The 12,137-nt window shown below is 36.7% G+C and overlaps 1 protein-coding gene across 19 annotated transcripts in view; it reads right to left on the bottom strand.

Moving 5' to 3' along the window:
* Nucleotides 1-12,137, bottom strand: part of LOC119836082 (serine/threonine-protein kinase MARK2-like) — a 159,296-nt gene that overhangs the window by 20,189 nt on the left and 126,970 nt on the right. For 17 of the 19 annotated variants that reach the window (XM_038361317.1, XM_038361313.1, XM_038361314.1 and 14 more), the window contains 11 exons: nt 10,905-11,004; nt 9,950-10,098; nt 8,694-8,801; nt 8,168-8,290; nt 7,652-7,787; nt 7,002-7,137; nt 6,471-6,655; nt 5,459-5,467; nt 4,139-4,251; nt 3,533-3,629; nt 730-846 (listed from right to left, as the gene is read on the bottom strand). In XM_038361317.1, the coding sequence (XP_038217245.1) occupies nt 730-846; nt 3,533-3,629; nt 4,139-4,251; nt 5,459-5,467; nt 6,471-6,655; nt 7,002-7,137; nt 7,652-7,787; nt 8,168-8,290; nt 8,694-8,801; nt 9,950-10,098; nt 10,905-11,004 (1,273 nt within the window). The remainder of the gene's footprint in view (nt 1-729; nt 847-3,532; nt 3,630-4,138; nt 4,252-5,458; nt 5,468-6,470; nt 6,656-7,001; nt 7,138-7,651; nt 7,788-8,167; nt 8,291-8,693; nt 8,802-9,949; nt 10,099-10,904; nt 11,005-12,137) is intronic. The other 2 variants (XM_038361310.1, XM_038361307.1) reach the window with 2 other exon arrangements.

The following is a 12,137-nucleotide window of genomic DNA, read 5'->3' as shown; positions in this document are numbered from 1 at the left end:
TTACACAGTATACAAAATATCAAATAGACAGTATAATATATATCAGTATACAAAATAACAAAATCTTCAACTACATCCCTACATTTGAACCTTCCTCCGTTTTACCCTTTTCGCTTACTCTTACCCATAATGTACCCAATTTGAATATATAAAACATATAGACCGAGAGAAGCAAACAAAAGCCACATATACATGCAATATCGGGATTTGAAAAGACGTGAGATATGTAAGGAAAGTGAGGCAGGATTTTAAAGTGTAAACTTGTGTTGCTGTTCGTAGAATTAAATATTTTTGGTGTTAAATGTTTTTAGCATATAATTTACAATTCATCTGTCAATAGAACTTTCGCATTCATTATAATATAAGTTATGTGTTTGAAATATCTATATTAATTATGTAAAAAAAAATGTATACAATATGTTTGTGATATCGAGGGTGTATACGGTGAATTTGCGGTGAATTTATTAGGTGCGTATTCGTATAGAGGGGAGTGTATTCATTATTTAATTCGTAGTGGGTAACATGGACGTTTTTTGGGATATTTATTTGTCCCGATCGGACATATATCAAACATAGATTGTAACAGATAGACAAGCCGTAGTGTAGGGTGGTGACTGTATATGGGTATATTCATATAAGGGATATCGGAGGTTGGGTGAGTGTACATTGTATTATGGTGTGGAGTGTGGGGTGCGGGGTGTGGGATGGGGTGTGCGGGGTGCCGGTTACCTTGCGCGCGCAGCACCTCAGCGCCGGAGGAGGCGCGGCGCGACGCGGCGGGGCGCGCGCTCGCCGAGATGCTGCGCTGCACGCCGCGGTGCGACGGCGAGCCGCAGCCGCCGGGCCCTGCGCCGCGCCACCGGACCAACGTTACCGTACACGTACACGCAACACAAACCAGTACGCGTACGCGTGCGTGACTTATCGTAGCGAACTATGACAACCTACATAGCCTGACATGCGCTGATGATACCGGTTGTTTTAATCCGATTGAAATTGCTAGTGGAGCTGTATACGAGATTTGACAACGGTGGCCTGACTGTAACCGCACGTACATCTATGGTAAACAGACAACAACAGAACAGTGTAAACGAAATGAAACGTCAGTAGCCTAACGATCATGAAACAACCTACCAATTAACACAGCCACGTGATCGTAAAAACAACATCCATATAGAATCCTTGACAAATAGACAAATATCTTTATAATGGCAGCTGGACATTATAAGTAGATGAAACAATTAACTAACAATGCGTCTTCACTTCATTTTTATTCATATGGTTAAAAACCACTAAGTACGACTGCAAGCTTATGGCAACACACACGTATGTGATACAGCACATTTCTGCGTCTAGATGATGACAATGAACAGACACGTAAAGCTTGGAAACGCTGCCCTCACTTAGATACATGGAATGCCACGAAGACAATGTGACCACTGACTTGGTTCAAAGAAACAATTACCACTTCAGCAATATTGCCGTTTAATGGCGAATCGCAGCCATCATAAGGATACTTCGTAGCATATTCAGGATATTGAAACTATTGCCCTATAATCGTATAGACAATGAGAAATATACCGACTCAAAAGTGAAAAAAAAATTTAAACAAATAATTTTTTCAAACTAGCATTCAACTGGAAGATATATACGACTTCATGAATAAAACATAGAGAACTATTACGAATTCTCTAGAAACAATATAAACATTTAATTTAGAATATTGAATAGAAAAAATACAAGAAATTGTAGTTATTTTACAGGTACATTACCTGCATATTTTACAAAGTAGAAAAATATAGGACAAGAAAATAGTCCTTAGCGTGTTTTATATAAAAATCCACCGAATTCTTCGCTAGCAAAATAGAAAGATTAGATTCAGACAGTTATATCTGTACAAATTGGACACTCACAAAACTAAACATTCTGTATACAAATACAAACACAATTCACATATAGGATAAAATAAACACGCTGTACACAACACAAGTGCAATAATCAATTAAAAGTAAGTGTAAATGGCGGTAACACACATTTGAAACTTCACAAGGGCAACACTGAATGGATAAATTTAATTAATTTGATATTCAAATGTATGAAGAAATTATTCTAACAATTTTCACTATAGTCATAATCACAACCTTGACCATAGAATATTCCAGTCATGTGTTGTTTAATTACGTTAAAAAAAGTAACTAAAAATACAATACCGTATAGTTTAATAGCATAGTTAAACTTAGGATGGAAAACGACAATAATCCGCGGTAAACACCAACGCATTCGACCACTAAAATAAAATAATACCAACGAAACATCAACTAGGAATTCTAATACGCGATCGATAAAGGGAACACACCACTTTCAGACGTATGATTTGCGCGCAAAAAGAAAATAAAACCCGTTTTAAAACCGTTAACGTTATTAAAGCCCGTTCTCAACAGCACTAGTTTGTGATGGGTGTACAGCACGATAAAGCACACATAATAGTATAGACAATAAAAATAATAAGCGTATAAGGTTCGCTTCAAACTAAATGGACAATATGTTAGAGGAATAAATAAATAAATAAAAAAAACAAAACTACAGATCATATTTGCAACTAGAATCTTGTCTAGGCTAAGTCGCTAAGAAGTTAATTGCATTTTAAAATTCATCTTAACCTTACAGAAGGCGCTGTCCAGTGTAAATACGATCTGTTATATTTATCGTTGCAATATTTATTATTGTTTGGAATAGCGATTTTGATGCAAATTTAACAATATTAACACCATAAAAACAAACAATAAAACGTATAAATCAATATTGCCAAAATGATATCCATTTAGTTTGAAACTAATAAATAACAAATGGACCTCAAATGATATTTCTATTTGCCTACGTTTTGTAGCCCTGTTAGATAAGCTTGAAGCCCGAATTAATAAATCGATTAATTAATTAATCTTAATTAAAAACCCCTAAGCGATATTACAAGGCGTATTTGATTAATGTATCTAATAAAATTACTTATAAATAAAAGTTCGTAAACGCTACCTTAATCCTATGCTATATATTTATTTAAATGCTATGTTTCGTCATGATGTAAAATATTTTTTACTAAAGAAACAATATCACCGTACATAAGTCCTGGTAGTGATATAAATAAAATGGATTCTCTGGTTTTAAATTATCATTTATGGTATATAAGTAAATGTATATGTAATAACTAAACTCGTTAGAATCCCTTTTAAAGAACCCACAATATAAAATAAACGAATTACGTTAAAAAAAAACACATCATCATTACTTACAATGGAACTAAAATCTAATACTTATTTATTTCGTTTACATTGCACCAATGATGCAAAGAAAAAAAGTAATGCATATTCATACATTCACTTACAAAAGGAATATACCATTTATGAAAAATTTACGCCATTATCTAACCCAACTGTCGCACACGCGAGTGTATGTATACGCGGGTATACAGGTACGTGTACCCGCATATACGGCGGTGTACCCGCATGTAACGGTGTGGGGGCGCGTGGGGGCGTACCTGCGTGCGCGCCGGGCGGCTGCGTCGCGGCGGGCGGCGGCGCGGCCGCGTTGCGCAGCGACAGCGACGAGCCCGACCTGCTGCCGTCCGACTCCGGCTGGAAATGCGTTTTGTGTATTACGTTTATGACTTATAATCGTTTATATTGAAACGGTGAAGGAAAACATCGCGAGGAAACCCGGCATGTCCGAGAATCAAAAGTTCGACGACACGCACGCACTTGGCCAGCGTGCTGGATTATGGCCTGAACCCTCATAGGAGGCCTGTGTTCCAGCAGTGGGAACATATATGGGCTGATGATGATGATGATGATGATGGAACATTTATCTATACATGTACATATTAGTAGGGGTCCGCCCCGGCTTCGTCCGTATATGATGGCACACATGGCTATAATATAGATATAGCATATAACTCATACATGGCACTCATAGATACATATTATATCCCCACGAATCACATACAAATTGAAAACATATTATACATGTGGATGGGAAAGAATTTTTTGAAATCGTTCAGGTAGTTTCTGAGGTAAATGCGTTTAATCAAACGATCAACCTCTTCACCTATACATTACCAGTATAAAGTATTCATGTATGTACTCACATCGGTACTCTTTCTGCCGAGCAACAAATACGTTGCGAAGACATCATCGTATTTCGCCTCCGCCAACGAATATTCAATCTCTTGTCTGTTGTAGCCCAAACAGACTAGCGCCTCTGGAAACATTAAAAATAGCGTGTTAAATATATGCTTATGATTTCGAATAAGTTAAGCATCCATCATATAATATTAAACATATATTTTTGTTATTATATCTATTTACAAAAAAAAATGTTAATTTTTGTTTCAACTAATTAAGTATGTCTAAAATTTAATATTACTTCAATTCAAAATAATACAACTTTATCTATAGAATGTCTTTATAGTGAATCATTATTATTAAATATTATTTGTACGTGATTTCACGTTAAAAAATTTAATTTTTTTTCTTATTTGAATTGATCTAATAAAGACTCATAGATTCTAAAGCACATCACCAACTCACTAAAACATTGACTATAAAATAAACTGAATGTATAAAATATATCCATGTAAGACACTAAAAGCTGTTGCAATCATGCTGCCACTAAAAAAAAGCTGATAAAGATGATAATTATAAAAAAAATAATAATCAGAATGAAAGCTAGACATAATTGAACAACATCTAAAATTCTGTCTTATCGAGGTCTTCAAATTTTAAATTTGAGTTCTCAAAATTTTCAAAATAAATTGGTGAAATTTGAGAACTTTGTGATGAATACTTATTTGAAGCTTTCTCTTTGTAAATAATTCAATTTACAAATCGACTGATGTTCTCAAAAACAAAAGAGGTTTTTAATTCGGTTTTATTTTCAATTTTTGTTTTTTTTTTTACTCGTTAACTCCTTGGGATTACAACAGATTGACGCTATTCTTTTTCTATTTGATAGGAAATTGTTGGAATTTTGTCTCATTTTAGAATTTAGAGTGAATTTAGACCCAGGAACGTCGGTGATCATATTTTTAAAAAAGAATAATCTCGTGTTTGATTTTACGCGGGTAATATACATTCAGAAATAAAAGACTTTTAAACGGATTTTAAACGCAATTTATCCATTATATTATTTGAAATTATATACTATATAAATAATAAATCGCGTTGTAAATCCGTTAAAAACTCTTTAATTCAGATTTTCTCAATGTACGATGCGTACATAAATCACTGCTCTTAGATAAAGCCTGTACAAGTTTAAACACATTCCGACACCATTAAAACTGTTTTTTTTAACCAATTATATATTATACTTTATTATTATTTTTTTAATGACAACTAAACAAACGAGACGTCAGACAAGACAGAATCAACCACGTACGTACACACATAGAACATTATGGCGAACGTACCGACTTGCGCTGTGCCCAAACGTACGCGCATGAAATGTAACAATATTAAACATGAGATATTATATATATAATTGGACGCATTGTGTTTTTAAATTATTGTCATCGTTCATTGATACGGAAGTAAGTGAAATGTATTTTGTGACTATCAAATAACTTATAGAATTTTATTAACTGAAATTATTACTTGTTTGTAATATAATATATCACAGAATTTTTAAGTATCCATGTACATATATATCTTTAAAATAAGAACGATACATTTAACTTATTTCCGTATCAGGTATATATTAATTATCATTATATTTAGCAAAACATTTGTTAAGCTCCCAACTGCCTACGGCTGACAAGCTGAATTCATCATAATATCGCTATGTGCACCGCAACTGTCAAGGTATTTTGTGTGCGGCATTTTTTTTTATATATGTGTTGTATGCGCATTACAAATGCATAGTATGTTTGAAGCAATGTTTATAATATTGCACTTCAATATATTCGCATAATTGATAGTATATACTAGATGGCATTACAAACCCAAAAAAGGATCACATAATCCAATTCTATTAAGTTCTTTGATAATATAACTAAAACACATTTAATTTACAACTAATGTAACGACTCCCACATAAAGATCACCATAACATGGCGAGAGCGACCAATGTAATCGCTTGTGATTCCGGAAATCCTGCTGCGGCTGGAGACGTGGGGCCGCAGCCCGTCTATTTGTCATTCTTTATGCTACTACGTCAATACAGTTAATTAAACTGGAGGGGACTTAGTTCTTTATATATAAGGATCACCATATAATTGGGGCGACCAACCTATCCGCATGTGATCCTTGAAGCCCTGCTGTGGCTCAATCTAGTGCTCAAGGGCGCAGCTCGTTTATTTCTTACTATTTATCTTAATACAGTTATTAAACTAGTTGAAGGAGGGGAGTGTTTCTTCTCACGTCTTTATATATGAGGATCACCATAACTTTAGTGGGGGGAAGGGGCTTGGGGCAGGTACCAACCTATCCGCTTGTGATCCTTGAAGTCCTGCTGCGGCTCGACGTAGGGCCGCAGCTCGTCGTCCTCGTAGCCGGTGTTCATCCACTTGTCGCGCATGATGCTCTCGAGCGAGGCGCGCTTGGCCGGGTTCAGCACCAGGAACTTCTTCAGCAGGTTCTCGCAGTCGGTCGACATGTAGAACGGTATTCTGTGCGACAAGTTTTTTTTTTTTTTGTAGACGATATTTGGAAATGTGTTGTATATATGTGTGATGGGACATGGTTATTGGTGATTTACATTTACGTCCCAAGACTAATTATTATTAGTCTATCCAAGCCTATAAATATTTTATTTTGCTTAGAAACTTATCACTATCCTGTGCAAGTCTATTAGCATATGTACAATTTTAAATTCATGCATTTAGATGCGTACTTGAGGGTGCACGCATTCTCACGCACTTATATTTGCGTGTGTATGTACATGTAGGTGTACGCGTGTGTACACCCACGTATCTAGGTGTGTTCGCATGTATGTATGTATGTGCGCCCACACACCTGTACTTGCCGCGCAGCACGCGCTCGCGCAGCTCGCGCAGCGTGGAGCCGTCGAAGGGCAGCGAGCCGGACACGAGCGTGTACAGTATGACGCCGAGCGACCACACGTCCACTTCGGGGCCGTCGTACTTCTTGCCTGAAATTACCAATTTCAGCATTATAATAAGCTACAAAGCCAATGACCAGCAACTATGGCACATTTTGGGGGAGACCTAGGTCCAAAAGTTGACTAATCCGGGCTGAATGGATGGCTGGATGATGGATGAAAGCCTTACAGTATCTACAATAGTAACAGACAAAAATTTAAATCTACAATTGTCTCTATGCATTAAGAAAACAGAAATAATAATAATTCAATAATATTGCTAAATGCGCTAAATACGGCCACAAACTAGGAATAATTTTTGACTTGATATCGCCCTAAAGCGACCCGTTAGTTCGCGACCATGCAATGTAGCTCATATGCCTGGCAGAGTACATATCTTTTTTAATATCTAAAGAATACATAAGACACATTTCTCCCAAACTAGACAACTCACTATTACTGCGTGTTGATTATGATTATTATATTACACGCACTACTGCCCCACCGATGCCCCTCTACAGACTACGCTGCAGCCCGATTGCCCCGCTGTGGACCACACACTAACCTTGGAACAGCTCAGGCGCCGCGTAAGGCGGTGACCCGCAGAAGGTGTCCAACTTGGCGCCCGGCGTGAACTCGTTGGAGAAACCGAAGTCGGCAATCTTTATGTTCATTTCGCCGTCCAGCAAGAGGTTTTCCGCCTGGAAATGTAACAGGAGCTCGTAAGTTTTTAATTAGAATTTCATTAATTTTGTGATATTTATACATTTTCATACTCTGACAAAAACAGAGCCATACGTCTGGTACTTGGCCAGCATTTAGCTACAATTCTGCTATCATATTGTGAAAATCATTTATACCACATGATTGTTTATATCAGTGTAATTAATTATTGAACATCTCTAAAGCTCAAAATTTATATAGTGTCTATAGCAATAATACATCTGCCTATATATTAAATTGTTTAACACATGTATAATCCCAATGAGCTCTTTGCTTAGTTTTAATCTCTTCACGCCACGACAAAACTGCGTTCACTAAAACGTCGCGAACTATTATATCAATGAACTTTCAATCCCACCTTAAGGTCCCTGTGTATTATCCGCTTCTGATGGCAGTACTGCACCGCCGAGACGATCTGTCTGAACTTCGCGCGCGCCTCCTTCTCTTTCATACGCCCGTGCAGCACTAGATAGTCGAACACCTGGAAAATAATCGTTCGAAATTGATTAAAACTATACGATTACTGACTAAACTTCCAATGAAATTGTTGCTTTAGTAAATTTTATGTCAAAAACTTGTATGAATCCGGTTCGAAGGACCACTGTTGAAAATCTTATGCAAGACATACTTTGTACAGCCGTAACAGGCTTTTTAAATCCTATTTCAATATACTTGAGTATACACTTAGTGGCACAAGTTAATCATACAAATTAATTAACTCAAAAACACTATAGAGGGCTTTCCTATTATAATTCTACAACAGCCGAAGTCAGGAAACCAGCGCTTAGCGATATTAATTAAGCATTGCATGTGCATTACTTTATAAATGTTAATAAACTTTTCTACGAACAAACAACAATTACACATGAAATGAATATACATACCTCACCGCCGGAAGCGTACTCCATGACCAAATATAGCGTCTTTTCCGTTTCTATCACTTGGAAGAGTTTCACTATGTTTGGGTGATCCAGCATTTTCATTATCCGAACCTGGAATTTATAAAATATACTGTACTATAAGAATTCTTCATCTGACGTTCCAAAAGTGAAGGAGGAGTTTGCTTGTTTCTTTGAAGGCTCTAACTACTGGTCCGATTTGAAAAATTCTTTCAGTGCTAGATAGCCCATTTATTGAGGAAGGCTATAGGCCATATGTACAAGCCAATGGCTATATGGCCAAGTACCACGGGCGAAGCCGTGGCGGACCGCCAGTTTGAAATATTCTTTGACATTGTTATTCATTAACTCCGTAAGTTTTCAACCGATTGACGCGATTCTTTTTGTGTTTGATTGGCATAATAGTTGTCATTTGGAATTGGGTAGTGGTACCTTCTCGTACTATCACAATAATATTTTAAACGTGTCAGTTTGCTCGTTTGGATGTTTGTCCGTTTATCACGCTGAAACTACCGAACGGATTTCGATGCAATTTGTTATACAGACAGGGTATGAGATGACTTGGGTGATGGGATACTTTTCATCCTTTTAATAAACGGGAATCCTGATATCCGTGCGGAGCCGGGACGAGCATCTAGTATATCATATTATTCTAACAAAAATAGTACTATGTCATAAATATATCTGCCTCAACGTTGAGTTGCAGCGAGATGAGTTGATAAATATAAAAGAACTAGCTGCGCCCCGCGGTTTCACTCCCGTAAGTCCGTACACCGTAGGAATATCGGGATAAAAAGTTGCCTACATGTTATTCCAGTTGTCTACGAACAAAATTTCATTGCAATCGGTTCAGTCCTTTTTGCGTGAAAGAGCAACAAACACAATCCTTACATACTTTCACATTTATAATATTAGTAGGATAGTAGGATTAAGTAGGAGTAGGAAGAATGCATTTAGCAAACCAACGCTTCCAAGATTTTTTTTTGCATTTACTTGACTAGCTTTTTAATTAGATAGTATTAGCCACTTTGTTTTTCATCCAGCATATCTAGCTAACAATACATGTAATAAGAAAAATATTGTACATGTATTAATTAATTATTAATGTTACATTATGACGTTACATTTATGACTTCTTTTGTTTTTCTTTCATGTTATCTTTAGGTCAATTATTACACGTAAAATATATATTTTATTCAATTTATAAACAACTTAAACAAAAAACAACAACAACAACTAACCTCTCTAAACAACTTCTGCAGCGAGCCAGGGTTGAGTTGAGTCTTGTCGATGATTTTGATCGCGACCTCCTTGCCGGTCGGCACGTGCTTGGCCAGTTTCACTTTGGCGAAGTTCCCTTTGCCTATCGTCTTGAGCAGTTTGTACTTGCCTGGAAGAGGACAATTTTATGAATAAGTCGGTTAATACTACGATGTGGAAATCAGAACGAAAATACATTGTTACATTTCAAATTGCACTACTTTTCAAGAAACTACTTACTAAGTCTTCTCCCATTTGTGCACAGTTCATGATACAAAATGAACGAACAATACAGCATTTGTTTATTATTTATTATTTATTTATTTTACAAAATTATCACATGTAATTGCAAGTTTTAGCCCAATGCGACAGACAATGAAATATAAAAACAAAATGTTTTAACCAATCAGCGAAGATATATCAAAATCTTTACAATGTTTTTGTATGTGGTAGTCCAGCACGTTTCGGCACGAATTGGGCCATCTCGCACCGGGGAAGTACCACACCCCCACAGAAGACCGGCGTGAAATAGCATTCTGCTGTGTTTCGTTCGGTGAGTGGGGGAGCCGGAGGCCCATATCCTTTTCCTTCCACTTCCCAGTCCTTTCCTTTATTCCTATCGCCAATCCTTTCTTAATCCCTTCCCAATTTAAAGTCGGCAATCCATATGTAGAGGCGTAAGGACTGTAATCGACTTTACGCCTCTACAAATGTTCATGGGCGGTGGTAGCGCTTACCATCAGGCTTTCCACCAGCTCCATTGCCGACTGTGACATAAAAAAAAAAAAATGTCATGCTTCCAAGTTTCACCTCTAAAGTGGACACGGGAGGCTTAACGCCTCTCCAAATGTCCAAATGACGTCAAGCGACCCACCAGCTCCATTGCGGACGATGATATAAATAAAAAGCAGATGACTGCGGGAGGTGTACACTCACCGATGTGCGGCTCCTCGGAGGTGCGCGATCTCGAGGACACCCGCGAGCCGCATCCCGACGAGGCGCCGCCGCCGGCGCCGGCCGATGTCTCGGAGGCGCTCTGAAATTTGCAAACGTATGTGCTTTAGTATTGTGCGCTTTTACTAGCTTCACATGTATATATAATAATAAGTGAGGGAATTACACAGTGTAATGGTAGCATTCCTATTAGAGTGTACTCTATCGAATAGAGTATAGCGTACTCTGAATATGAGTAAGTAAGACGAGAAGGTAATTGATTCTATAGTAAAAGCATGTTTTTAATGTTTTTCTAGCATAATTTAAAAATTAACGGATTGCAAAATTTACATTAAATTGTTCATAATAACATTTATATTAAATTGTCAAGTGATTAAAAAGGTTTTTCATTAACATTTCAATGATAACGATGAAACGCCTTTAATATATTCTTGATAAATCTATTATTGTAGTATCATCGGCATACTATAACGCTTCCATAAACAGTAATTTTCCATATAATGTTTTCGATTCGTCTCGTTAAAAATGAAGTTCCAACAGATGTATCATGGTTTGTCTCCATATATCATTTCTCTCCAAGTTAAAAAGCCTATAAATAACTCATATTTAACGTATCGCTTCAACCTTATGGAATATAAAAACTTATAAAGAGGAACATTTGTGTTCTTGTATGTACGCTTGTAATGTTTTCAAACAAAACCTACTGACGGATCAGTAGGTTTTTTTTTTTTTTCAAAAATTATTTCACCATTAAAAGGCTGCATCTGCACAAAGTGACATACGTACGCTCTACACGTACCACGGGCAAAACCGGGGCGGGCCGCTAGTAAACAATATACACGAATCATACAACATTCACGCAGCGCAGCAATAAGATCTAGGGAGACAAAAGGTCAACGTTCCGTGTTACGCAGGTACACGGGGTCAACGACCTTCAGAGCTTTTATTGAAGACGTTCGAGTCCTATGCTATTACATTATCCTACTAATATTATAAACACGAGAGTTTGTGAGTATGGATGGATGGATGTTTGTTACTCGTTCATTTAAAAACTACGGAATGGATTTTAATCAAACATTGCTACAAAATACAATCGACTTTTGACATATTAAATTATTCTTAGAGCATATAAAAAAGATATTAAATATACTTAGTCTGGCCATAAATACTGTTACACTTAATTATAAAAAAATATTACATTTGAATTTCGAATCT

Source organism: Zerene cesonia, chromosome 22, assembly GCF_012273895.1.
Source record: "Zerene cesonia ecotype Mississippi chromosome 22, Zerene_cesonia_1.1, whole genome shotgun sequence".
In the NCBI taxonomy this organism is placed as follows: Eukaryota; Metazoa; Arthropoda; class Insecta; order Lepidoptera; family Pieridae; genus Zerene; species Zerene cesonia.
Note: the sequence above shows the minus strand (reverse complement) of the source record. Positions and strands in the feature narration are given on the sequence as shown.